The following is a 25,026-nucleotide window of genomic DNA, read 5'->3' on the forward strand; positions in this document are numbered from 1 at the left end:
TACAAAAGATACGACTGAAATGACAGGGCTAAAATACCAATACCACTCCTTGTTCAAAAATCCCCTTGATCATATTAATTCCCCGTTTCCGGCAGAGCTCAAGACTGCATCTTGAGTGCTGTCTTCCAACCCAAGCCTTTTCTCACTTATACTGCTGTCAAGTGAACGACCTGACTGCCTATACGTGTGTGAACAGCCGTGTGGGGGCTGGCAAAGGAAGCTCGTTTGCATATGTACAGTCACACATGCAATTAAATCTAGATATCAGGGCCTGCGCAGTCCTTCCCATCTCTGTATGAAGAAAATTTCTGCACAAAGGCTCATTCAAAGCCAGTTAGAGCCAAGCAAGCTCTGTCAATTTCCTTTGCTGTTTTTTACGTTTGGCACATCACTTCAGTTGCAGACCTGACCATGCATGTACATTGCTTACCATATCCAGTAACAGACTCCTGTAGATGGATCACTTGCTGGGTGACACATCTGCCACTGGCTCTCATGATTGCTCTCCAGAAAATCTTTTGATCAATTAAACTCAACTTTAGAAAATTACGTTGTTACAGGGCTGCTTCATGTTTGGCCTCTTTGCATTGCTCTCTGATACCCGTGCAATCAAATTCCCAAAGTGTCTCTTGAGAAGGTGTTGCATCAGCCTGGTCTGAACCACTGCCTGGAGTTCAGCGGTTCTTTCTTTATTTATGTATCAGCCGTGATTTTTCACAATGCAGTTTTTGCAAACTGCTTATTTTACAACACGTATTTCACAACACACTGAAGAGGACGAATACCTGTACCTCAAGCATAAACCCACACATCGTCGAAGTCCTGCCAGACATGCCCGAACTCCTGAGATCGCCTCTTCGGCGCTGCAAGATTGGGGAGATGCATTCTCCACCGTTCCGCTGCAGCAGCAGCCCCGAATGCTGCTCTAGCTGGAAGCCGAGGAGGAAATCACCCCCCACCGCCCATTCTCGCCTCCTCCCCGAACATGCCGCTGGAACTGGATATCTCTCTTTTCGCCTCTCCTATTGGACCTTGCGGTCCCCCGCGGCTATTGCGCGCCCCATCTCCCGATGCCAGACGCCGCCGCATCCCGCGCATCTCGCCGCCCGTGCTCGCCCCTCGCCTCACCCCGCGCTAAGACGGGAGGCAGGTGAGGGCCGCCCGCCCGCGCGGCGTTGCGCATGCGCAGCGCGCTCCCAGGCATGCTCACTGCCGGGGGCGGGGGGAGTGGGACGCGGTGTGCGGCGCTGCCCGGCTGCCCTCGGCTCCCCGCGGCTCCCCGCGCTCGGCTGCCCTCGGCTCGCACCATGCGGCGGCGGGCGGCCGCCTGCCTCCGGGCGCTCTGCCTCCTGCTCCACCTCCGCGCCGCAGGTGAGCGGGGGCGGCCGCGGCCGGACGGCGGGGCGGGCGGGACGGCGGTGGGGACCCACTTGCGCCCGGCGGCGCACCTGTTGTGGCGGGAGGCGGGAGGCGGGAGGCGGCGGCTGCCCGGGTCCGGCGGTGGCCGCCCGGGTCCTGAGCCTGCCAGCCCCGGAGGCGGCGGGAGCGTCCGTCAGCACCGGGGACAGCGGCGGCCGCGGGCGGCGGGCACCGTGCTGCGCGCCCTGCGGAGCGGCCGCGCTTCGGCCCCGGATCGCGAGGACCTGGCCGGGAGCTACGACAGCGAGGGAAAATCGGGACTTCCTATATTCCTTCTTCTTATTTTATTTATTTATGTATTTTTAGATACTGGTGAGGAGGCGTCGCTACCTGTGTGTGCTCGTGGCAGCAGTGGTTTTAGAAAGGGAAATTTCAGCTGCGACAGCAGCAGGCATTTCGGCTGTTAGCGGTGCTAATAAATCCTCTCTCTGCTTTGCTGGCAAAATGTGTGCCTCATTCAGAAATGCAGTGAGCGATGATCGCCCTAGTATGTACGTGAAGTTCCACTGCCAGTTTCATTCCAGTGGTCAGAGTTTATATTTCTGGCATAAATCTCAGGCTTCCTTTAAGTCGTGAAAAACTGCTCATCGTTCAGAGCCTCCGTTTATCCTGTGCAGACTTCAGCATATATTATCTAAGGAAGGAAATAAAATCTGGGGTAACTGTATAATTGAATTAGGTTTTCAATTAGTAAAGTTGAAGAGTTTCTTTGTTTTGTCGTAATGACAAGCTTAGCCAGTTCTGAAGTAGTAAATGCTTGCAGGTTCTGTGAAGTTTAATTAGGAAACTACAATGAAATGCGCAGGTACTGATTCTTTTCATCTTGGGAATGTTGTTTTTAGGAGAGACTTTTAAGATGCAACAAATTTGCATTGTCTTACTGCAGAATCATTGAAAGGAACAATTGAACTTCATGTCTCTTAATACAGGAGAACTGTAAGAACATCCCAAATAAGATCTGATTATTATGAAAAGAATTGCTTTTCTTTTACAGTTGTCAAGAGAAATAACTTTGTCTCAGTTACTGGTATTTTATTGCCCTGTAATATTAGGCTACACTTCATAAAATTTATGGAGCCTCTTTCCTGTAAATCTATAGTTAGAATGCTCATGCTCTTTTGCCTTATATTCATATGTGCAAGAGATTATTGACTGAAAGATGGGAGTATTTCATGATCTGTTTTAATAAAAGCCTTAAGCTGCTTTTAAATTGTTCTTTTATAACATGTGTTAAATTGACCATCTGTACAAAATTAGAGTATATCCTGTATTTGACATGCCATCTAATCTCAGTATATCCTCTATTAACAATAGAATTTACATTAGTTTTGTTTTGCTTCATTTTTCTATCCTGCTAATGGAAACTGGATATATATTCTGCCAGTAAGATGTTCGCTTTCCTTACTGAGTTCTGTTTGTTTCATTAAGTTACTGGGAATTCTTGCAAAGAGATCTTGGTCTTCATTATGCAAATGTCTCTAATCATAAGAAAAAGAGAGGAAAATAGATGTTTATATGGTGTTACTGTTTTGCCTGAGTAATCATGGAAAATAATTATTTCAGAGAAGATGAGGGGGAGGATGTACAGGAGCTGAATTCAACCTTTGCACAGTTGGGCACAATTTACACTGAGCACAAGAGCTGAGCTTCCTGAGGCAGGACTGCATACAACTTGCTCTTGTTGGAAGTCATTGAAGATGTCACAACAGTGAAATAACAAAGGAATCTTAACATCCTAAGATATCTCTGTTTTATCTGATACAAGTAGAAAATTTGGTCTTACACAGGCTACCACTATGGACATCTTTTATGTATAGCCTAGACTTTTGAATTATTTACAGTGATTTTGAAGCTTTGGTTCATGTGAAATCACAAGATGCATTCTGCTTGCTATGTCACAAATTATATCCCAAAGTCAGTTTTTCTGTTATTTGTTGGAAACTGCTTGGCCTGTTGTTCTGAGGCTGAATTTCTATGGGACATATTTCTAGAGAATGCTGAAGACACCATCAGTAGGTATTAGGAAAATCTCCCTTGATATCAGTTGGTGGTAATAGATTTTAGAGAAGATGTAAGTCTACATTTACTTCAGCTAATGCTACAGCATAAAGTTAGTGCCTTTACCTAGTGCTCATGTAGCAGATCTAGTTTCCTTTGGATCTACAATTCTGCTACCATTGTAGCAAAATTTTCTACAAAAATAGGAAATGTTCTTGTCAAAACTGTGATCAGAGATTTTCATGTGCTCAATAAGGTACCATTTTAGTGAGTTGACTTAGATACTGATTCCAATATAGCATGACAGTCATGTTATCAGAAAATTAAATATGATTGTACTGTTGGTATATGCATATATTGCTTCCTAAAATAAGACACTTGTGTGTGCGTCTCTGAAAACAGAATTAGGCCCTTCTGCTGAGTGCAGCAGGTGAAGTAATCAACCTATATAGAGCTTGCTGTTGCAGGAAGACCTAAATTTGTAGCGAGTGATTACAGGTCAGCATGAACCTTCCACTTACATTATGCATTCCATGAGAGAGTGCACGACAGCATAGATTATACTCTCTTTTAGTATGTATGATCTAATACACATGTTCTTGCAATAAAAACCTAGTGTATCCCAAGGTGACTAGGAGACACTGTCTCCTTGTCAAGGAATGGCAGGTAGTTGGAAAAACACAAAGTGATGCATTTGACTGCCTTGTAATTAGAGAGCCATTTGAGTCATGCACATTACTCAATTAATTACCTCTTTCACTTCCTTTTCTTTTTTAGCAAATTTTGTTAATAAAATTAAAATATATGATGAATTAAGTATCCAGTTACTGGAGATTTGTGGGGAAAACCAGTAAATCTGTGATTCTGTGAAACAGAGTAGGAAAACGAACCTGACTGGAAAAAACTTACATGGTTAACAATCATGGTATCAACTCATCACCTGCCTTGCATTAAAAATCTCTCTTAAAGAGAGCATTTTTGCAGAATTTACTTTTAGAATAAACAAATCCTGGTCCTGCAAAAGCAAGAAGTTAACAACTGATTATTTGGTCAGGTCATCTATGTCATGGTTTCTTGAGAAAGGCCTTACACTAGCTTGCTAAGAGCTTCTATTACCTCATTTTATTATTCTCCATCAGTGAAGACATGCATTGCCAGCCTTAAATCAATATGAGCCAGTACTTTCCTGCTAGCCTTTTCAGAGAGGAAGTGTGTAGATCCTTGTCTCGACCTCTTGATGGATCCATTCTTCCAGCCCCTCAGAGGAATCACATTTTATCCTTTTTGGGCAATGCTGTAGTAACAGAAGGATTGCTTATATCAAAACCGAAGTTTCTTTGACCACAAACTAACACTCCTTTGGGTAGAATTTGCTAGGTAGAAATGTATATTATAAATATGCTAGACTGGTTCTCACACAGCTTGCAGGATAGCCTTACTAAATTCTGCTGAGTTCAGCTTTCCTGGTCAAACATGCACTGTGTGATATTCTCATGGTTGGGAATTGATCGAGTGCACTGCAGTTTCTACTTAGATGTTGGGCAGGCCTATTTTCTATAAAATGCACAAGCTCTGTCACAAAAGTAAAAGAATCTGGAGACTACTTTTAGGGTCGAGGTGAGATCTGCACAAAACACATTTGCCATCAGATCCATTTCAGTAACCTCATACTAATGAATGAATAATTCTAGGTTCCAAATACATTTAGAGTGAAAGTGAAGGAGCTATTGATTTAAAAAATGAATAAGGGTGCTGCTTCATTACACTAACATAATCTAAATGAAGCTGGTTCTTATAATTGCCTTTAAAAACACATTGCTGTCTATGAGTGGATGTTTTTACTAGAAGAGTCTTTTCTGTCTTTTATAAGTAGGACTCATGGATAATCAGAGGGTAGTCATCTGTCTCTTCAAAGGTTCTGTTGGGGGAAAGCAGTTTTATAATTCAGTATCTGACTTCATATTTTTAAGGAAGTATTTAGTTGGAAAAGAGACTCATCATATTTTTCCATGTGGAAATTCTTGCTATTCATAATTTTAAAAGACATCATCTTCCATGAGAGATTTATGTTCAGTACATCCATTAGGAAATTTTTGAGGTTTGTGGTCTTGGAATCTCTGACTAATTCCATTTGTTGTATTATAAAGAAGACTGAAATGTCTTAGTGAAGGCTTGTTCGAGCTTCTCTGGAGAGCAAAGTAGGTGAGTTGCTGAAAGTCCATGAACTGGGCTCTTGGAGGGACTATGTCTCTCTAGAAGGAGGCTAATGACGTAGCTGTGTGGCTCTATATGGTGGTGGCCCCCCCTCCACAGGGATGTTACAACAATTGCTGTGAGGAATTACATGGAAGCATAGGGCTCTTACTCCATAAAGCACAGTCACTGTGCTGTAGGATTTTCAGCGTGGCTTCGGAATAAATACTTGGAGAAGTTAATAAGATCTGCTCAGAAATCCTTAGTGGGATTTTTTAGAACAATACTGCTATAAAAGAAAGCAAAAACTTTAAGACTGGAGTTGAATTTGCTTCACAACAGCTATAGATTTTCATGGAGATACAATTTATTTCCTTGAAATACTATGCATTTACATCCATCTTATGCAGAGCAGAATTTATCTGCAACTTTCATTGGAAAAATTACAGTAATCACAAAATTAGAAAATCATTGCATCAGTTTCTTGCGCCTTCTGGAAAAAAAAAAAAAAATCTGACAGGAGTCTGTGTGGTACATTAGTGCCAAGGCATAAGTATGGCAGAATACTTAAGTGCCTTTGGGACCACTAGCTCATCTCTTAATTCACAAGAGTAGACCTAGTGAAATCAATGGTCTGTGGTATCTAGTTTCAGTATTGATGTATCAGCCAACAAGCCCATGAAATGAGATGCAAAGTATTTTTTTTGAAAAAGATACCACTCATATGCTTAATAGTGATTCACTGTAGCGGTGGATATTTTTGGCCAGGGCATTTTTTTTCCTACAAAAAAGAACAAATTTAGCAAAAATAAATTTCCAGTTGTGTTTATTTTCAGCAGATTGCTTATTAGAAAGGGAAAAAAATCCTTGCAATCATCTCTCTCCCTCCCTCCCTCTCTTGTGTGTACTCTCACTCTCCCTCGGTGCTGGTGCTCACCACACATGCATGTGTGCATGCACTTCCTTGTTCCCACAGATACAAATACACACATAAAGACTCATTTATATACCTGCTGACATATATACATACATTTTGTACTACTTGATTTTGTCTGAAATTTTTGTCAAAAGTTCTGAACATTGTTTTTAGGAGTAAACCAAAATATTTTTCTTAGTGTTTACAATTGTCCTATCCTGTTTTTGCTTAGCTCTGGTGTAGTTTATGTGCTCTGAATTTTGACTCATCATGGGTACTGTTCCTCTGCTGGAAAAAGCCTGGCCTTTGGTTACTGGACCTAGCTAGGCAAGCACAGAACCCTTTAGTAGTCTTGTAATGGGATGTAACCATTGCTAGTAGCAAAGCTGTAAGTTTTGTCCTAATTTTGCAAGGCCCTCATGATTAGGATTTGACATATTTAATATTAAATCTGACTTTTGCTCATACCTTTGCTGGTGTTTTTTTTGACCAATCTCAAGCACGCTTGTTCAGGACACCTACTCTGTCCAAACTTTCCTTGACCTGCCTGTTTTACTTTATTTAGCTCTGACAGCAGTTTTTCTACTTAAGCAAACATTTATGTCTGTTTTAATCTATTTTTTTGTGTGTGGTACAACTATAGTATACACACAGGAGCAGTAACAAAGGGTTGGTAGAACAGCAGAGGCTTGAAGAGTGAAGACACAGGATGTTTCATTAGAGGAGTGCGGGTGTGGGATGATAAGAGATGGGGCACAATCTTGGCATTGAATACTCCATGCTAGAAAAAGCTCAGTAAAAGGTAAAAATGTAGACCTGGAGCTTGAGAAACTGATTTTAGGCATTAATGAACAAAACAAAGAGATTGTATCTAACATACATATGTGGCACCATTTATAGTAAGTTCAAATATAACCTGGAGCTGCAGACCAGCTGAAGAAAGAGGAAGTATAAATGCATGTCATAAAATACAGGTATATGTAGCTTCATAAGAGGAAGGAGGAAGAGAGGAGGAAGAAAAATCCATCAACATTAACATCATATCCCTTCTGGTGAAGGATTCCAGGTGCTGACAACTCCTCATAACAATGCCCATCACTAACACCAGTGGGAAATATTTGACCTGAGGACCCAAAGAAGCATGGAGTTAGAGTAATACCAGGGAAAGGGATAGACAATTTAATTGTACTGTTCCTATAATTGTGACTTTTTCTGTATTCCTTGTTTTTCTATAAAAGATCTAGACTAACAACACTTCTTGAATTAATTTGTTTAAGATTTTCACTATGCTAACAATAAACTCTTGGCTTCACTTAAATGTATAGGGTGTGCTTCATCTTTGTTTATAAACAAGGTTTTGAAAGTAACAGAGGAATTCATCTACCTGAAGGAGGCTGTGAGAAGATATACAGCAGCATGCCTGATCATTAGGTCTAGCAGCCTACTTTATGTAAAGAATAGCTTCATTTGTATTGCTCTAACAGGTTTTGGCTAAAGACAAAGCAGTGGTGTGAAGGCTTGTGTTTTGGCATAAGTCTCTGAACATGGGAACGATCATAGCCTGCAACTCCCTTTGTTATTTATGCAAAGTACTTTCCTAAGTGAATTCTTTTGTCAATTCAAAACTTTATGTATTACCAAAGCAGCAAGTGCATTTGTATTTTTTCATTTTCAGGTTTCCCTCGTGTACCTCACAAAAGCACTTATGAAAGTATATTCTGTTGCCCAGCTAATGTTCAAGTAATATTTTAGCCACTGTTTTAACTGCATTTTATTGGCAATAATTTTTGGTGTACCATGCTAAAGTTCAACAGCAGTTTATGTTTGGCTAAAAGTGCATAACTTTATCCAGATGAGATTTAGATTTGATTGATGTACTATTTTGCTGACAGTAAGATATATTGTTAGCTAGATGGTACAGATGCAAAGCGTATTGCCTCCAGACAGCTTTTGTTTTCATTTTCGCTTTCAACATCATATAAAACCTTTATATTTTCCACCAGATATGTTGACTCCTTTTAATATGTTTGTTGGTTTGCTTGGGTTTTTTTCTTAGCTTTTTTTTTCCTTTTCCCTTGGTAATGTAGATGAAATAGGGATAAAGCAATAGATTTTTGTGTCTTTTGAAGGCAAAGCCAAAGGAAGGTCTTGTTGCATGCACCAGAAGAGACAACTTTCAGTCCAGAACAGACAGAAGTCTTCTAAACCTACAGCAGTTGTTTCTGCCTATGTCTAGAATTACTAACAGTTAGCATTCCCCTTAGTATCATTGCTGTTGTACCTCCTGAGAGTTAGCACCATGCTCATAAATGACCAGCATGATAATAAGAATTTTAGCATTTAAGTTTTTTTTTTCTCCTTTCTGTGGGCCAACACCTCCTTGGCTCTTGTATAGACAAGAGAGAGCTGCAAACTCTGCTCTGAATTGGAGGCTGTTTCTATCTCGATGTTCTAAAAAGAGGCAGGGAATGAATCTCCCAGCTGTGAGAACTTTGGTGTTATTGGAGAGGATTTATCATTGGTCTGCATAAGTACATTGACGTGCATTTCACAGTGACTAAGGTCAAGAGATAATAAACCACAGTGCAAGAGATGATAAAGCCAAGCCTGTCCAGTCTGGGGCTGATTTATAGGTTTGAAGGAAGTTTGTATGGGACAAAGAGCTTCTTTCAGAGTGGTGAGCCAAACAGAAAGGGAAAAAGCATGGGGAGCTCAGGGTACAAAATTTAATTACCAAATTTTGGTAAGTATTTTTGTTACTGAAAATGAGAAATTGGCAACAGCATTAAGTACTGTAACTCAAATTGCATTTAAATTAAATTTATATTTGAAAGCAGTCCATCAAGTTTCAGCATGTTGTTCCCTTATGAAATGAATCTGCATTTTATGTTTTTTTTCCTTCAATTTCCAGCTTTTAGCATAAAAACCTCAAGCTGTGTAATATACCAAGTTTTTTTTTTAACTATAGAAAGACTTCAGTGTTATTATAGTGCTAGAGTATTAAGTACTCTTGTGTGTTTACAATAAATGCACTAGGTGTCTATATTCATTTGTGCATTTTCTTACTAGTCAGATACAGCACAGCACTTTTGTCAGTGGATTTGGGGTGGCTGCACTGCTTACAAGTAGCAAATATACAGTATGTATCTCATTATAGAAAAATGTGACTGTTCAGGAGCATAACTTGTTACCAAATTTATTCAGATTAAGATAAATAACAAGACTTAAGAAATTACCTCAAGTTGTTTTTCCAGACTTACATCATTACTTTAGACACCATTATTGTGGCCCTGTTGGGTTTATGCTATGTCCCACTGGGACTTTTCCTTTTCCGATCAGATAAATTTCTAGTTTCCGGCTGTAGAGGATGTTAAGGGGAGGCACCCAGTTTGAGTGGCTTTTGTGTTGTTGTATCATGGTAAAATTACTTAAAGGAACCAGTTTGCTGTGGGAAACCTGGGGCCAAGCTGGCAAAGAAAACTTGTCTGACTGAGAGTGGGGTGAGTAGGGAGTCAAGTAATAATTTCCTTAACAAGGATGCGAGATAAAATATCTGTAAAGCTCTGATATTTTTATGTTTTAAGAAGATAAAAACCATACTGCTGTGTTACTGGCTGATTAATGGATCTTGACTATCTTGAAGTTTTTTATCTGTCTGTTCTAGCAAAAGTGAAGATATTTGTGAATTAGGAGTCTAATAATTTTCTGACAGGTTGCTTTGAGATAAAATGTCAATTGTCTGAAACTATTTAGAGAGTCAAGAAATCTTAGGTTTTCCTCTATCAAGCAGAGGCCAACTGGAACAGTCAAAAGTGCCCACAACATCCAGCACATCAGATTTACTATTTATTATAGGCTTTCCTTTCTGCATATATAATGCAACTTTGTAGTGTGAGACAGGCTCAGAAGCATGTGCTGTCTAGCATTCTTGTGATTTACCCATCTGTTTTCATGAGGAAATTTTGTGCTTCCCATATACTGGGAGGGTGTGTGTATTTGATGCGGAATTCTACTGTCCCATTCTCCATCAGTCTTCTGTAGATTAGATTATTTCTTCTCTTTTTAGTTTATGATAGAAATAGTTTTATCTTGTATGTTTATGCAGACAACTAAGAAGATCATGTGAATACATGTTTTGAACTATTAAGCAGAATAGCTGGATTCTGCAGAACAGGGGATTTCATGTACAATTTTTCTTTCAGGAGGGTGGCAAATGGTGGCAATGATAGAAATACTGAAACTAGTACAAATAGTGAAGATGTTCAGATGTAGAAAGTATGCATTCTACATCACCCTGGAGCTTTTGTTGCACTTTAATAGATGTAGTGTTACACTTGATAGAGGTTCTAGAAGCACAGCTCCTGGGACTGGAAATGCAACTAAATCTGAGAATATCTGGAAAGAGAATACTATTGTACAGGAGCTGCCAAATGAAAGAAGGGTCTTACAGTGGATAAACATGGAAGCATGTTAAAAAAAATCTAAGGAAAAGCAGCAACACTGAGGAGTTGCAAGGAAGGAAAAGTTAACCTGTAGGTAAAGAGCAGAGGAAGAAAGAGCAATATTCATCAGGCGCTCAAATCTCTTAAAGAGTAGTGATCAGTCACTACATTGTACAGACAGAAGAACTGGAGAGTGGAATGAACAGTTCAGATCAGTAGAGAATCACAGTGCAGCTTCTGTTACTAAAGGAAGCTGGAATGGTTATTACTTGAGGTGATCTGCATGAAGAAAGGACTGGTTGTTTTCTAGGAGCAAAACAAACCTGCTGCTCAGAGAAGTTCTGATGTGGGTTTGAAATTTATCATTGATTATTGTTCACTATGGAACAAATAAAATTTCCCTTCTACATTTAGCTGAGATATAGGTGAGGACTCAGCATTTTTTTGAATAGAAGAAATAGCATGGAATCACAATTTAGCATCTAGTCTGTTCTCAGTGCTGAGGCAGAATAAACCATAATTATTTGTAAATACACTTGAGGGGAGACGATTTTAGGAGAATGAATAAAATTATTTTAGTTAATGGATAAAAACAGCACTATATTTCAAGTGAGTGAATATTTCAAGTGAGTAATAAATAACTCTACATCCTGAAGTAGAGTTCAAACAGGGTAGTGTGAAGAGAATATCAGAACATAATTGTGGATAAAATTTGCTAAGCTTATTGAAGAGAAACCTCTAGGAATTATATTTTTTGAGCCTTTTCCTAAACCATATTTACTGATTTTTTGTGTATGTTGGAATATCTGAAGCTTAAAAGGTACCAAAATCAGTTCTTCATAGCTTCTGACAGTTTCCCTGGTGGCTGCAGAGAAGCATATTCTTTCTTTGTAGAAGTAGAGAGTTTGATATAGGAATTACAGTCTTCTCTCCGTTGAGGGTTGGAGAGTGGAAATATTTGAAGGTATTATGTAGCAGAAGTGCTGGTATTTCTAACCACTTAATTCTCCAAATGTCTAGTTAGTGCCTAACTGCTTGTGTTTGGAGCTGAAGTCTGGAGGGTCAAGAAGGAATACATTATCACTTCATCAGAATGAGAGGAAGTTTAGGTTCCCTGGTAGTATCAATGGTGGCCCATTTGTGAGGGTCACCTGAGGCATCCATGGCAGTCTGGGAGCCAAAGTCTGGTAGTAGTTAGGGCTTTATACACAGTCATCTAAGTTTAGTGAAGTTTTTCACATGGGGCACTGGGGATGTTTATAACCTACTTCAAGATGCTGGGGCTATGTGGGCTTCTCATATAAACAAATTCAGTGTACTAATTTTCTTGGAACATATTTGAACATATGAGTGGTTAGCTGATGAAAAAAAATTGTGTGAGTATAAAGTGTAATGTTATGTAAAATAGACTTTTAGTTTCTGATTACTACAGGTTAAACAATATATTTTGTTGTCCATCTTGAAAGTCTACTGCAATGGACCTTGTTTGGACCAATGCAGGGACTCGTGCTACTGATGTGATATTTGGCATTCCAATGGAAGCAAGTCTGGGATTTAGAAGCAAATGGTGATTCTGCCATTGAAAAGCATTGAGATTCAAGGACAAATGATCTTTTTCTGTAGTTCCTTTACCTATTTTTCAATCATATTCAGGGAAGAATTTAAGCTGGTAATTAATTGTATTTTTTTCTGCTTCATCCTGTGAAAATAATGAAATAAGAGGGAAAATTGGAATATTGAAGTGGGTAGAAAATGCAATACGAAGAATTCAAGGAGAATCACAGTTGGTTTGATACCCTCAGAAACAAAGGAGCAGGAATGAAAGAAGCAAAGAAGACTCACCAAATGTGTTGGTGGATACATTCTTTTGTCTTATCTATGATCAGTTTTGAAATACTGGTTTTCTGTGAAGGAGACATGAAAATAAATACCGCAAAGAGATGACTGTCAGAAGTAGGTGACAATGAGAAGTGCTGATGCTTCCTTATTTTTATTTTGTCACTGACACAACTCTCTAAATTGCTAGTTAAGACCAGCCCTCAGGATTTTATCAGCAAAGCCAACACCCACAAAGCTTAATGAGAACACAGCAAGTTTAACAAGTTTTGAAATTCAGCTGTCTTTAAGACTATAATCTGCAGTTTCTCTTTTTTTTTCCTCCTACTTGCAGACATCTTCCCAGTCAAAACCTGACAAGAGCTGAAAACATGTGACCTCAGTGGTCATCTAGGAGATTGTGTTTGTTTCAGCCATTTGAAAGAGTAGTAGTCTTAGATTTAGCATTTTACTTTATAATAGAGGATCAGTGTTCTGTCTTTTTACTATTGATTTTCTGTTCATGTATGTTATAAATTGCTTCACTGCCTACTGACAGGGACCCACTTATTCCAGAGAATGCGTTACTCAATGATGCAAAGCAATACTATAGCACAGATAAGGTATTGTCCTTGATTTCCCTGCCTGAAATTTCATGAGGAAATTAGGTCAACAGAATGTAATTACCTACTCTGAAACCTCCTAAGGGCACTGGGTAGAGCTGTGCAAATGACTGATTATTTTGATTTGCTTACAGGAGAAAAAAAAAATCAGAGGAAAAATTCAGTTTGAATAGAACAAATTGATTTCTTGTTCACCCTGAATTAAAATGTTGTTGGTGCTAAGCTGGTCTTCATAGCTCATTATAAGAATTAAAATAAGATTGATTTTATATTTTTTAACTGAAAATCAGCTCTCAAATTTAACATTGCCATTAACTCCAGCAGCATCTGAAGAGGAAATTCCAGGCTGATCAGAGTGAGCTCTCTGGGTTCATTTCTCTCAGAACACAAAGTCCCTTTTCTACCACACTGGGCTTCTTAGAGTTGTTTTCTGGAGGTGACTAATGCAGCTTCAGTTACTTTTTATCTGTGAGGCAGCTGATCCTTGCCTATTTTTCTGGTCAGATAGACTGCCTTCCAGACCGGGAGCTGAACTGTAGCTATTCTGTTCAGCATAAAGGTACTGAAGATTCACTATATTTCATCCATGAAAAAAAAAAAAAAAAGAAACAAAACAGAAAACCAAATAAAAATTTAGTCTTAGTTCCTCTTACAAAGGCATCATCAGGAAGTATTTTGTCTTTCAAAAGATAACTTTTTTTCACTAACACATAATTAGTTAAACCCATGTAATTATAGAATCACAGAATGGGTATGGTTGGAAGGGACCAGTGGGTCCCTTCCCATATGGCCCAACCTCCCTGCTTAAGCAGAGTCATCTGAAGACACTTTCAGATTTCATCCAGATCGATCTTGAGTGTCTCCAGTGAGGGACACTCCACAACCTCTCTGAGCAATCTGTTTAGGTGCTCAGTCACTCACACAGTAAAGATATTCCTCATATTCAAGTGGAACTTTCTGTGCTTCAGTTTCTGCCCATTGCCTCTTCTCCTATTGCTGGGCACCACTGAAAAGAGCCTGGATTCACCCTCCTTACACCCTGCCTTCACATACTGATAGACATTGATGAGGTACCCTCTCAGCCACCTCTTCTTGAGGCTGTACAAGCCCAACTCTCTCTAACTCCTCGTTAGCAATGCTCGAGTCCCCTGTCTCCAGTTCCCTAATCTAAGAGAGTTCTTTGTGCCTAGCACCAAGGTATGCAAGGTATAGCCACACACCAGTATCTCCTCTGCAGAGAGCCAGATGCTCTACTGGCTAGCCAGGCAATCCTTGAGTGAAGCAGCTAAACAAGGAATGCAGAATTGGGATTATGGACTCATCCTAATTTTCTCACATGTTTAAATCAGATTTTTTGATCAGGTTCTTTACCTTTTCTCCTCATGTGCCCATTTATAACAGATGTCACTGCTATTGTCATCTTTGATATTACTGGGTGATAAAATGCATCAGTAAGTTGGCTGCATAAGTTTTCCAGTTGAAGTTGATATCAATACAGAAGCTGAACTTGGTTCAGCATGTGTTCTGCTTTTGTATATAATTTTTTTTAATGTAGCCATGGCTGGAAATATAAATAACATTTTTTAAGCCCTGTGAAAATGAGCTTAAGAATGTGATACACTTCACATACTTAATAGACTCGGCAGTCCTATTAATCTGTTGCTATAGAAAACACATTGTAAGATTTTAAGTGAATTCTTGTATTCCTAAAATATTTTTCCAAATTTCTCAGAACGCAAAGATCTCTTTGAATTTCCAGTGCCATCTACAGAATAGCCAAGAGAGACATTCTAAACTTATTCTCTTTCTACAGGCTGCTTTTCCGGAGACAGTGATCACTTTTTGGCAATTCATCAGCGAAAGAGTGGAAAACCTGTGTTTATTTATCACCATGTGGAGAGTGTGGAGAAAAGTTTGGATACAGACAGCTATAAGGATTCCAAACAAAATTTCCATTCTTCTTCCCACACCAAAATAAGCAAGTTGCACCCTTCAATAATTGTTAAATCATCCTTCCCCAGGTCTGTTTATGACCCATCCCTCAATCTCTTAGCAATGACTGGTCAAGATTTGGAAGTGGAGAATCTTCCCATTCCTACAACGAATGTGATTATTGTGGTAAGTGACTTTTTCTGGGTTTTGGAGGGTTTTTTTTTTAAGAATAAATTTTTTAGAATAAATTTTTATTTTTTAGAATAAATATGCCTGTATTTAAATAAAGATGGATTGCAACTTTGGGTAGCCTGGCTGATTATCTAAATCTAAATAATGACCACTTGTCTTGAATTTCTTCCATTTGGTGGAATTTGCATTCATATAATCACACTTTGATTAACAATCTGGTGAACCAGTGCAGAATATAGCCTCTCTGTAGGTAAAGACCTTACCTTTGCCTCAGATGCTGTTGATCCTCTTGTCTTGAATGATGTTTGCACAGTTTTTACTGGGTAGGCTTTAAACTTATTCTGCATAGGTCACGAGAAAATGTGCTTCAGGGAACTATTCTACAGAGGCAGTGAGCTTTTAAAGGGTGACATAAAAGATTTCATTCACTTCTGTTCCTCTGGTAAATCCACCATTATGCTTACTTAGCTGTTTAAAAAAAAAAAAAAACTGTTTCTTGCAAAGAATAAGAACTTCGTTTTTGTTGGTGTATGCACATCTTCTGGGGATTGGGGACTCTCCACTGTCAGTTAACTCTGTATGTGACTTTTCCCATTCTGAAGTTGGTGATGGCAGTGCTCCTTCCTGCAGTGAAGGGCATGTCAGTTTAACCATATACTGATGCTGCCCTGCTGCATCCTCACTCTTGGTGCCAGTGGAGAGCAGCCTGCTGTCAGGAGAGCTGTCCTTGGTGGGGTGCACGGTACAGTCTGTATGTGTTCTGCACAGACATTGCTTTCCTCACCCCCATGCGTAGGCAGCTCTCCTTGATTCCTGGAGGGAAGAAGAGCCACTTATAATGGCTTGTGCACTCATTACAGTGAACTAATAAAGATTAAAGTGAAATCTGTAAATTGCTCATTTCAGAGGAAGATGAGAGATTAAAAGATGGACTTTACAACCAAGGAAAAAAGAGCACAGAACGTAAGAGCATGTTAGCACACCAAGTGTTTTAGAATCCCATATGAGTTCCCTGTATGGTACTCTAGAGACCTGCCCTCGTAAATGCACCAAATGCAATAGGGTAGTGACAATGAAATGAATAATCAGGGTAAGAAAAAAGACAGTAGTAGTTTTAGCAGATAAAAAGTTCTGTCAGGGAACTAGGTTCAAAAAGCTGTGCTCTGGACTTGTTGCATCCCATACAAACAAGACCTCCTCATCTGAGTTTAGATAGCTAGCATTGTTAGTGAACTAGCTATGTGGAAGTATCCATATCAGCAAAATAAGGGACTGTCAGTCTTGCTTTACTGGGGACAAGCCAACTGCAGAGTCCCAATACTGAATGCTACTGATCAAGGGGAAGGAGATGCCAAGCTATCTGGATATATCTATCCTCAAACTAGCCTAAGCCAGGAGGGCCAACTCTGTAGTGAAGACACCTGCTCTCTTCTTTCCAGTGCAAGCATTATTTCACTTCTGCTTAAGGTGAAACCTTTCTATTAGTACAAGGAACTCAGAATAGGCATGGCCTTGCTTGCTTTTTTTCATTAGATGACGCTGTTACCTATGAATTGTTATTTTAGTAGGGTTTTGCACAGTTTTGGACACTTGTGGTGCTCAACCAGTAATGGAAGAATCCTGAAAAATATTCTAGGGCTACCCTGATTTTGGCTGACTGGCTCTGTGCCTGCATTAAAAGCTAAATGAAGCAGATTTTCAATTGGCAGATAAATTCACATTAAAAAAAAGGTCCATTAAATCTATATTAAGTTCTCATTAAGTGACTTTTGTCTGAGGCTTTGCTGCTGCTCTGAAGCCTTCTGTTCTGGCTGAGAACCATATGTGCTTTAAGGGGAGATATAACAGCATGAGCTAATCATTACATGAAAGCTGTTTATTGCTTGGGTTCTTCAGCTGTCTCTGGATGTGCTGAAGGACAGTGGTTTTGGTTTGTTTCTAATGTCATCCTTTCAGAAAAAGCCTTTGGGGAAGTGTATGTTTGAAACCAAAGTGCTGTGAGTCAGACAGTGCATTGGACTAACCCCACCATCAGAATTTTGAAGATGCCTTCTTTAAAATGGCAGCTGTCCCTCAACAGGGTGGTTGCCATCATCCAAGCACAGCTCTGCTCTTTCTAGGTTTCTGTATTTCAACATACTGTTTCTCCCTCTTGAATGTCACCAGAAGTAGATTGTAGCATTAATGTAATTACCAAGGGAAGCAGGTTTGTTTGGAATTGCATGTGTATCTCTCCCTCTTTGTTTTGAATTAGCACTTACTGCCTGTTGCTGCTTTCTGGTTTTTAATATATAGACCAAGTGTCAATGTTTGTTGTTTTGCCCTGGCTGACCCTTTTTGTTCCAGCCTTTAGCAATGTTGTTGGTTGCTCAACTTGAAAGGGCAGTTGCTACTGTTACTGCTTCCTGTAATCCAGTTACATGACTGGTACACATTGTGATTTAATATGAAAGCCAGCAACTATTTTTTTTTAATAAATCTATGCTCTGTTGGCTCTGCAGAGGAGAGGAAACTGAATTCAAGCTAATTTCAGTGCCTTAAGGTCCATTTTCTTCATGATTAAGGTGGAAAGATAGGGTGAATTGATGCCTAATGCAGAACTATTACAAGATTACATTTTGAGCTAAGGACTAAACCATCTGACAAGGAAAATGTTGCCAATGCACAGCAGAGTGCTATGAAGCCAAGAATTCTGCAGGTATTGTGTCAAAAAGTGATGTTTTGTGACTCTAACAATAAAGAACAGGTTAAGAAGTAATTTTACTGAAACTGGGGATAGTGTAGTGCTTGTTTGCCTAAGTGAGGAAGAGGAGGTATTTATTTTCTGGGTGGGAATTTTATATAATTAAAGGCAATCACATTACCTGATATTAAGTTCCTGTTATTGGGGGGGGGGGGGGGGGGGGGTGTGGGTGGGTGGGTATGTTCAGTTCACCTTGTTTATTGAAGGAAGTGAGGACAATTCAGAACTCTTAGAGGCATTTTGACTGTTCTATAAATGCCTTAGTGCTTACCCATATGTTCTGTTTAGCTGTCTCTCTAGATGATGTGAGACTAAGTCATCTGAAAATTGCTTGGATAACATACAAAGTTACATAATTTTTTGTAATACTTGAGTTTTCTATTTGTAAGCTTTTATTTTGCATTTCAGAAACCATATACTCACTGAAGGTATTAGAGAATTAATAGTGCAGTGAACAAGTTCTCAAAATGTTTACTTGTGTTTTTTCCAAGTCTTTCCAATTCTGAATGTAAGAACCACAAAGGTCAAGACAGTACATGGAAAGTGGGAACAGAATGTGGATAATCACTTATGATAGAAAATATCGTCTAACATACTTAATAAAAAAACCCAAAACGCATACAAACATATATAGAGTTATGGCTGAACTTGAGAGAAAAGCAGAAGGACTTGTAGTAAAGGTTACAGCTCAGACCAGGTCTAAATTATCACCTCATGGATATGCTAAAGCATCATCCCTTGTAAGCCTCCCTCAGGTACACAAGTGTATTCTATCAAGATTGCACCAAGGTACTCAGATGCTTTTTTCACTTGCATCCTGTGAAGTGTTTCAGGAATGTAAAGGTAATAAACTTGCTCAATATATCAAAATTTTCCCTTTCATACCTCACTCTTACTATACACCTTCTTATATAAATATGAAATCTGTTTCTTTTTCTGTTGCTTAGAAATTCCACAGTGCTGTTTTGTAGCCTAAAATTCAGCTCATCTCTTAATTTTTGTTTGATTTACATGAGTGTTACTGAACTGAATTGATTTAATTAGTTTCTTTCAGCTAATGTCAATGGGACATATGATTCACAGACAGCCACATAGAGCTTTTCTTTGCCTTTTCCGTGGCATTTTGTGTAAGGCTGTATGCCTCAGAGCTATAGCTTTCCCATACCATCACATCTATTTTGTCTCCAATATTTGAACTATTTACTTTCAAGCATGCTGAAGAGCACAAGGAAGAACTTCAGGTGCTACTACTTTGAGAGAGGATTCAGTGGAAGAATAAAGCACAACAACATATGTATCTGTAAGTAGGTATTCATGTGGGAGCCAGGTATTCAAGCTGGTTCTATTAAGATATCTAGCATGTTTCTAAGCACTTTCTGGATTACTAGGGAGTTAATATAATAATCAGAGACCATATCCAATAGGCAGACTAGATGTGATCATCCTGATTTGGAGATTACTACTGACATGGACCATTTCCGCATCAGTTTTCTCACAGTCAGAGAATAGTACCAGATTCATTTAATCTCCTAGTATAATACAGCCTTGATATCTGCTTGAGGGTGAGTTCCCTAATTCCAAATGGCTGGAATGACAAGATTCATGTTGATGATAATGGGTGCTTAGGCACCAACTGCACACTGACTACCTATTTATATATACTCATACTCACACACAGACATGTACATTTAGTGACATCTTAATCTGGAGCTGATCCCAGCTTAAACAACACATTTTATGTTGAAATAATGTGGAAATCTTTCCAAATCTAGGCATAGTTCAAGTAAGTGGGCTTCTTCTGGGTGGGTTTGGGTAGCTGAAAAGCATGTGGCTGTGAAACCACAGCAGAACTGCTTTTACACTTATGTCAGATTCATCCCACAAGTACTGCTGTATTCCCTTATATAACTTTCTTCATACTACATACTCAGAAAAGATGCATCTTTTGCTCGCTTGATGACATGGCCTTAGATGTATAAGTTTATTTCTCCTTAATTCCCCATATCCTGATGTTTCAGGTTTAATTTCCAGCATCAAAGCCCAGAATTTGTCTAAATTATTTGTTACTAAATTTTATTGCATCTTCCCACACCTGTTTTCTGCTGGAAATGTCTATTTTTCTAATTCTTTGTACTCTTTATGAAGTCATGGCTTCCACGTGAAATGTCGCCTCTAAGTTCCTCTAGGAGCACACAAGACATCCACTTGCTTCTTCCTTGAAAAGACCAGCAAAACAATGGGATCCAGACTACCATATACCCTTTCTTCTGAGCATTGCAGCTCTCTCCACTGACTGGTTTTGTTGGGGGGCCATAAGAAGAACTCTTTGAAAAGATTCTGATAAAAAGGTGGGGGTATCCAATGCTTACAATTATTTTCAGTCCAAAAAATGTTTTCCCTATAGCTGCCTCTTTTGTGAAGACATTTAATGTAGATTTCCCTTCATGAACAAAGAGCACTATGTAATTTCCACAATTTCGTGGAATTTAGTTTTTACTTTTCTTTAAATTAAAAATTGATGTTTCTTCTTACTGGCAATTTGGTAAATACAAGATGTCTTCTTTTTCAAGGCTAAGTCACTGAGTCTTACTGAATGAGAGGAGTAGGATAGAGAGAGTCTGAGTCACAGCGCCAAGTTGTGTGTGATCTTTCTGTGTGCCAGAAGGTAAATGACCTTCTGAGAATCCCTTGCAAGACAAGAAGATGCTCTGATAATATTTTTTCACTTACAACCTTTTTCACTTTTTCCCCAGCTGTCCACTTGACTGACTTTTTTTCCAGAATCTCTTATTATTCTTTTTCCTGATGCTGAATACATAAGATGAAATCTCTTCCTCTCTTCAGTTCTCTTTGTTAGGAACTTTTCCATTTCTCAAATCCTTGTGTCAGCCTCTGCTGGCTCAGCATCCAACCAGTTAAGTGGCCCAGTAAGGACATGCTGAACAATCAGTAAAGGTATCTTGAAATGTTTGTCTCAGTCTGATAAATATGCATAGAAGTCTGCGAGAAGTGTCAATAGCTAAGCATGATCCACTAGACAGAAATTTAGGATTACTTTCAGGAGACCACAGAATGAAAGTAATTTTCTTTGGGACCTAGAGAAGGGAAGAGGACTGGGGATGTTCTTAAAAAAGAAGAGGCACAGTTTCTGAAGCAAGTGATTTGATGCTTTGCCTCATGTGTTGCATGATATATTATACTATGGTCAATTTAAAAGTTATTCAAAATGGTAGGTTTATCATCCCATCACACCCTGTACAGCAATGCCCTAATTTTCACTGGGATAGGTGTAGATGTATGTATATGTAGTTCGATGTATTTCTAGATGTAATTTTGCTATATTTCAATCATAGAAGTGACTAAGGAGCTGCTTTTTTGAATATTGTGCCTGACCCTGGGGTCTCAGCCTCGAGTCTGTCAAATTCTGACTCAAAAAAAAAACCCAAAAACAAACATTTACCTGTGTGTGTGGAAAGATCATACACAATTTGGTGCAGCGACTCAGAAGGCTCTTTGCATCTTGCTCTTCCTGGCTGGTAAGAGTACCCTAAGCTCACTCCCTCTGTAGACCTTGTGAAGAGATGGTCAAAATACTTTTGAAAGTATATTAAGCTAAAACAATGGATTGAAAATAAGGCAAAAAATATGAGTGACGAGAACAAGTAGTCCATAAATGACAGGTCAATCAAACAGTGCTGGGGCAAACATCCAAGCTAACGATCTATGAAATATAATGAAAAGTCAAATGTCATGTTTTGTCACTGAACATCTGTTATTGCTGGCCTAAGAAAGGGGTTGGTACTAGCCCAGGACAAGGAGGCATAAATAGAAAATCATGTATCTGCAGTGACTTCTCAAAGGAGCTTTCTGAGGTGTAAGATCTTAGAACCTACTGAAGTATCAAGTGTATCCATCTCCATTTCCAGGTCATGTATTTGTGCAATGCTTGGAATAGCAGAGGACAAGTGCCATGCTGTTAGTGAAATTTTAAGATCTTATTACAGTGCTGAATTGTTAACAAGCTCTAAATGTTAGTCACACATTTCAAGAGTAGGCAGTATCAGTCAATACACTTAGCGTGATAGTTCTAATTGCTGTTGTGACTATTTACACTTTACATTGTGACCCCAAATATCAGGCCTTCATAGTATTTGGCTTCTAGACTCAAATCCACCTTCTAGTAAGAGATTGATGCTTGCCATTACTCCTTAAGTTATTATACTCGACATAACATATCTGCAGCAAGCCCTGCAAATAGAGCTAGTAGCCTGCAGCTCTGTCATTCTGGATTTTGTTTGCACAAAGAAATCTAGAGAGTCTGTTTTAGTTGGCCTCATTTGCTTTCTGCTTCCTTCTGTGCACTTCAGCAGGGATAATTGCATACTGAACCATTAGCATGGTATTGTGTTTGCTGTCAGTCTTTGTGGAAAACAAGAATTATTGCATTAGGTTGGTTGTAACATGCACTAAAACCTCCTTAAGGCACTTCTTTTCATCTGATTTGCAAAATGTTAAAAGAACGTTAGTAGGATATTCAGCAACCTAGTGCTTTGATTGATTATCTTACTGATGGCAACTTTGGGGGTGCTTTTGTAACATTCAGTGGGATGTTACACTTGCACGAAAGCTGGTAATATCTTTCACAAATTGTCCATATCCTCTTTAATCACAGAGTTCCTTTTCCTGCATGTTTAGTGAAGATGTTTCTTGAAGTCATTTAATTTTTTTCATAAGCTGCACTGTTTAAATGAAAATGGGATTTCAGGAACAGGCATGTTATATGTTTTTAAGCTAAAGCCTAAAGTTTCATGGAAAGTTAGCCTTGGGCAGTTTATCTCTAAAGGAGGTGCTAGCTGTTTCAAATTTCATTCAACTGTGTATTCATGTTACTGGCCAATCCCAACCATAAATTAAATACCTGTGTATAGCAGAACAGAATCTGCTTATGTTGTCCCATTCTTCAAATATGTGAATTTTGTCTTCTAGGAAAAATCTTTATTAATTGATAATTTTAAAATTTTTTAAGCATTTCCATGAAATTAAATTCAGATACAGTTGCAGCCAAAGCAAAGATCTTCGGTGTCACTTAAGCTGTATACTCAGGTGTGGGAGACCTGACTCAAAGCCTTGCTCTAAAGGAGGTAGGGGAGAAAACTGAATTTGAGCTTTTTCTCATTTCACATGATCTAGTTGCTGAGCTAAGGGGTAGAGAGCATCACTTTTCTCAAACTTGCAGATAAAATTATTTGTTTGACTCAAATGACATTGTTTCAAGTAACTGAAAATTCAGAGAAATGTTGTTCTTGGGCTGATCCAGTACAAATGTTTTGTATGTGTTTTGATTTGGTATCCAAAAGAGGGATTCCCCTCCCCCCACCACAAACAAACAACAAAACCCCCTTAGACACCCACCCCCTTTTTTCTTACATGGCCCCATTTATTCCTCTGATTGAAGAAGGCTTCTATTCTATTTCTGTGCCATGCTGTACTGAATTCCAGAAGAAAAGAAAAGACACAGAGATTTAGACAATAGTGGAAAGTCTTTGGCTTTTTTATGACAATGTTCAAACTGCACTTTGGTTGTTTTGGTGTTTGAGTTCAGAGGACTCCTCACTGATTGGAATTACACTGACTTCATTACCTAGAACAGTACAGACAGGCTTGTACTTCAGAAGTTCAGGAGGTTGCTCTACTTCTATCAATGTTCTCTTTTCCTCTTACAAGTGAATGGAAACCTATTACTGCCTAAATTGGACTAAGGAAAGGGAAAGTTTCCTGGCATGCAGAGTTACAGGTGCCATCACTAAAATCAACATGATTTATGTTCAAAATCTTAAATAAGCTAGATGGCCCTATTGGGATCATGAGACCCATGAATAGAAAATCAATGACTACTTCCCACAATAAATCTATGCATTGTGTTGATAATGTTCAGGAATAAAGAATCCAGAAACACTTAAAAATTCTTTTCAGAGAACCTGTGTTTGTGAAAACCAAGTCCCCTACAGATACATTTAAAAAGCAGATAAAGGGCACTCAGATAAAAGACAGCAAGACAGCATACGTTTCCTTATCAGTCAATGGTTTTTTGGATCTGGCAGTTCAGCCTCTGGAATAATCCTTCTGGTTCTTCACTTCTGACTTTGTTGTTAGGAAAAGTGACAGCTTCTATAAAGTTCCTTAATACATGGTTCATAATGTGTTCCTGTTATATATTCCTGTTATATTCCCTTAAATATTAAGCCTTCTAAAAACTGCTTTTGAAAAAATAAAAAACCACATTATTTTTCTATCATCGTGACATTAATATGTGATGTTTTAAAACACAGTTTTAAATTTTTGAATAAGCCAAACAATATTTGTATCAGCCAAACGATATTTTGTTTGGAGGAGAAGATGATAATCTGAATTTACTTTTTAAAATGCTTCCTAGATCTAGTGTTTCTGCACTTTGGCATCTCTTTTGTAAAGAATAAATAATGGATTCTGAAATTAAATGCACAGGCTCAGATGATACTGGGGTTTAAATGTGATAGCATAGCTCTCAGGTGAATGATGTTTTTTCAGTCATCTCAATATCAAACTGGTTCATGGAAAGGGGAATAGTCCAGGGAAGTAAGCAGAGAGATACAAATTCTCGTCTGTCTTTTGTCTTGTTGCTGAAAGCATTTAAGTGGTGTTTCACTGTCCTTCCTTTGAAGGTCAGCCATGACTGACGATTTGTAATGGAGCTAAATCTTACTTTTCTCTGCA

General features: G+C 38.9%; 1 protein-coding gene across 3 annotated transcripts in view; it reads left to right on the forward strand.

Moving 5' to 3' along the window:
* Positions 1 to 1,290: 1,290 nt before the first annotated feature.
* Positions 1,291 to 25,026, forward strand: part of PTPRR (protein tyrosine phosphatase receptor type R) — a 138,229-nt gene continuing 114,493 nt past the window's right edge. For 2 of the 3 annotated variants that reach the window (XM_053942778.1, XM_053942779.1), the window contains exons 1-2: positions 1,291 to 1,371; positions 15,220 to 15,524. In XM_053942778.1, the coding sequence (XP_053798753.1) occupies positions 1,308 to 1,371; positions 15,220 to 15,524 (369 nt within the window). In that variant the 5' untranslated portion in view covers positions 1,291 to 1,307. The remainder of the gene's footprint in view (positions 1,372 to 15,219; positions 15,525 to 25,026) is intronic. The other variant, XM_053942780.1, reaches the window with a different exon arrangement.

The sequence above is a fragment of the Vidua chalybeata genome, chromosome 5 (assembly GCF_026979565.1).
Source record: "Vidua chalybeata isolate OUT-0048 chromosome 5, bVidCha1 merged haplotype, whole genome shotgun sequence".
In the NCBI taxonomy this organism is placed as follows: domain Eukaryota; kingdom Metazoa; phylum Chordata; class Aves; order Passeriformes; family Viduidae; genus Vidua; species Vidua chalybeata.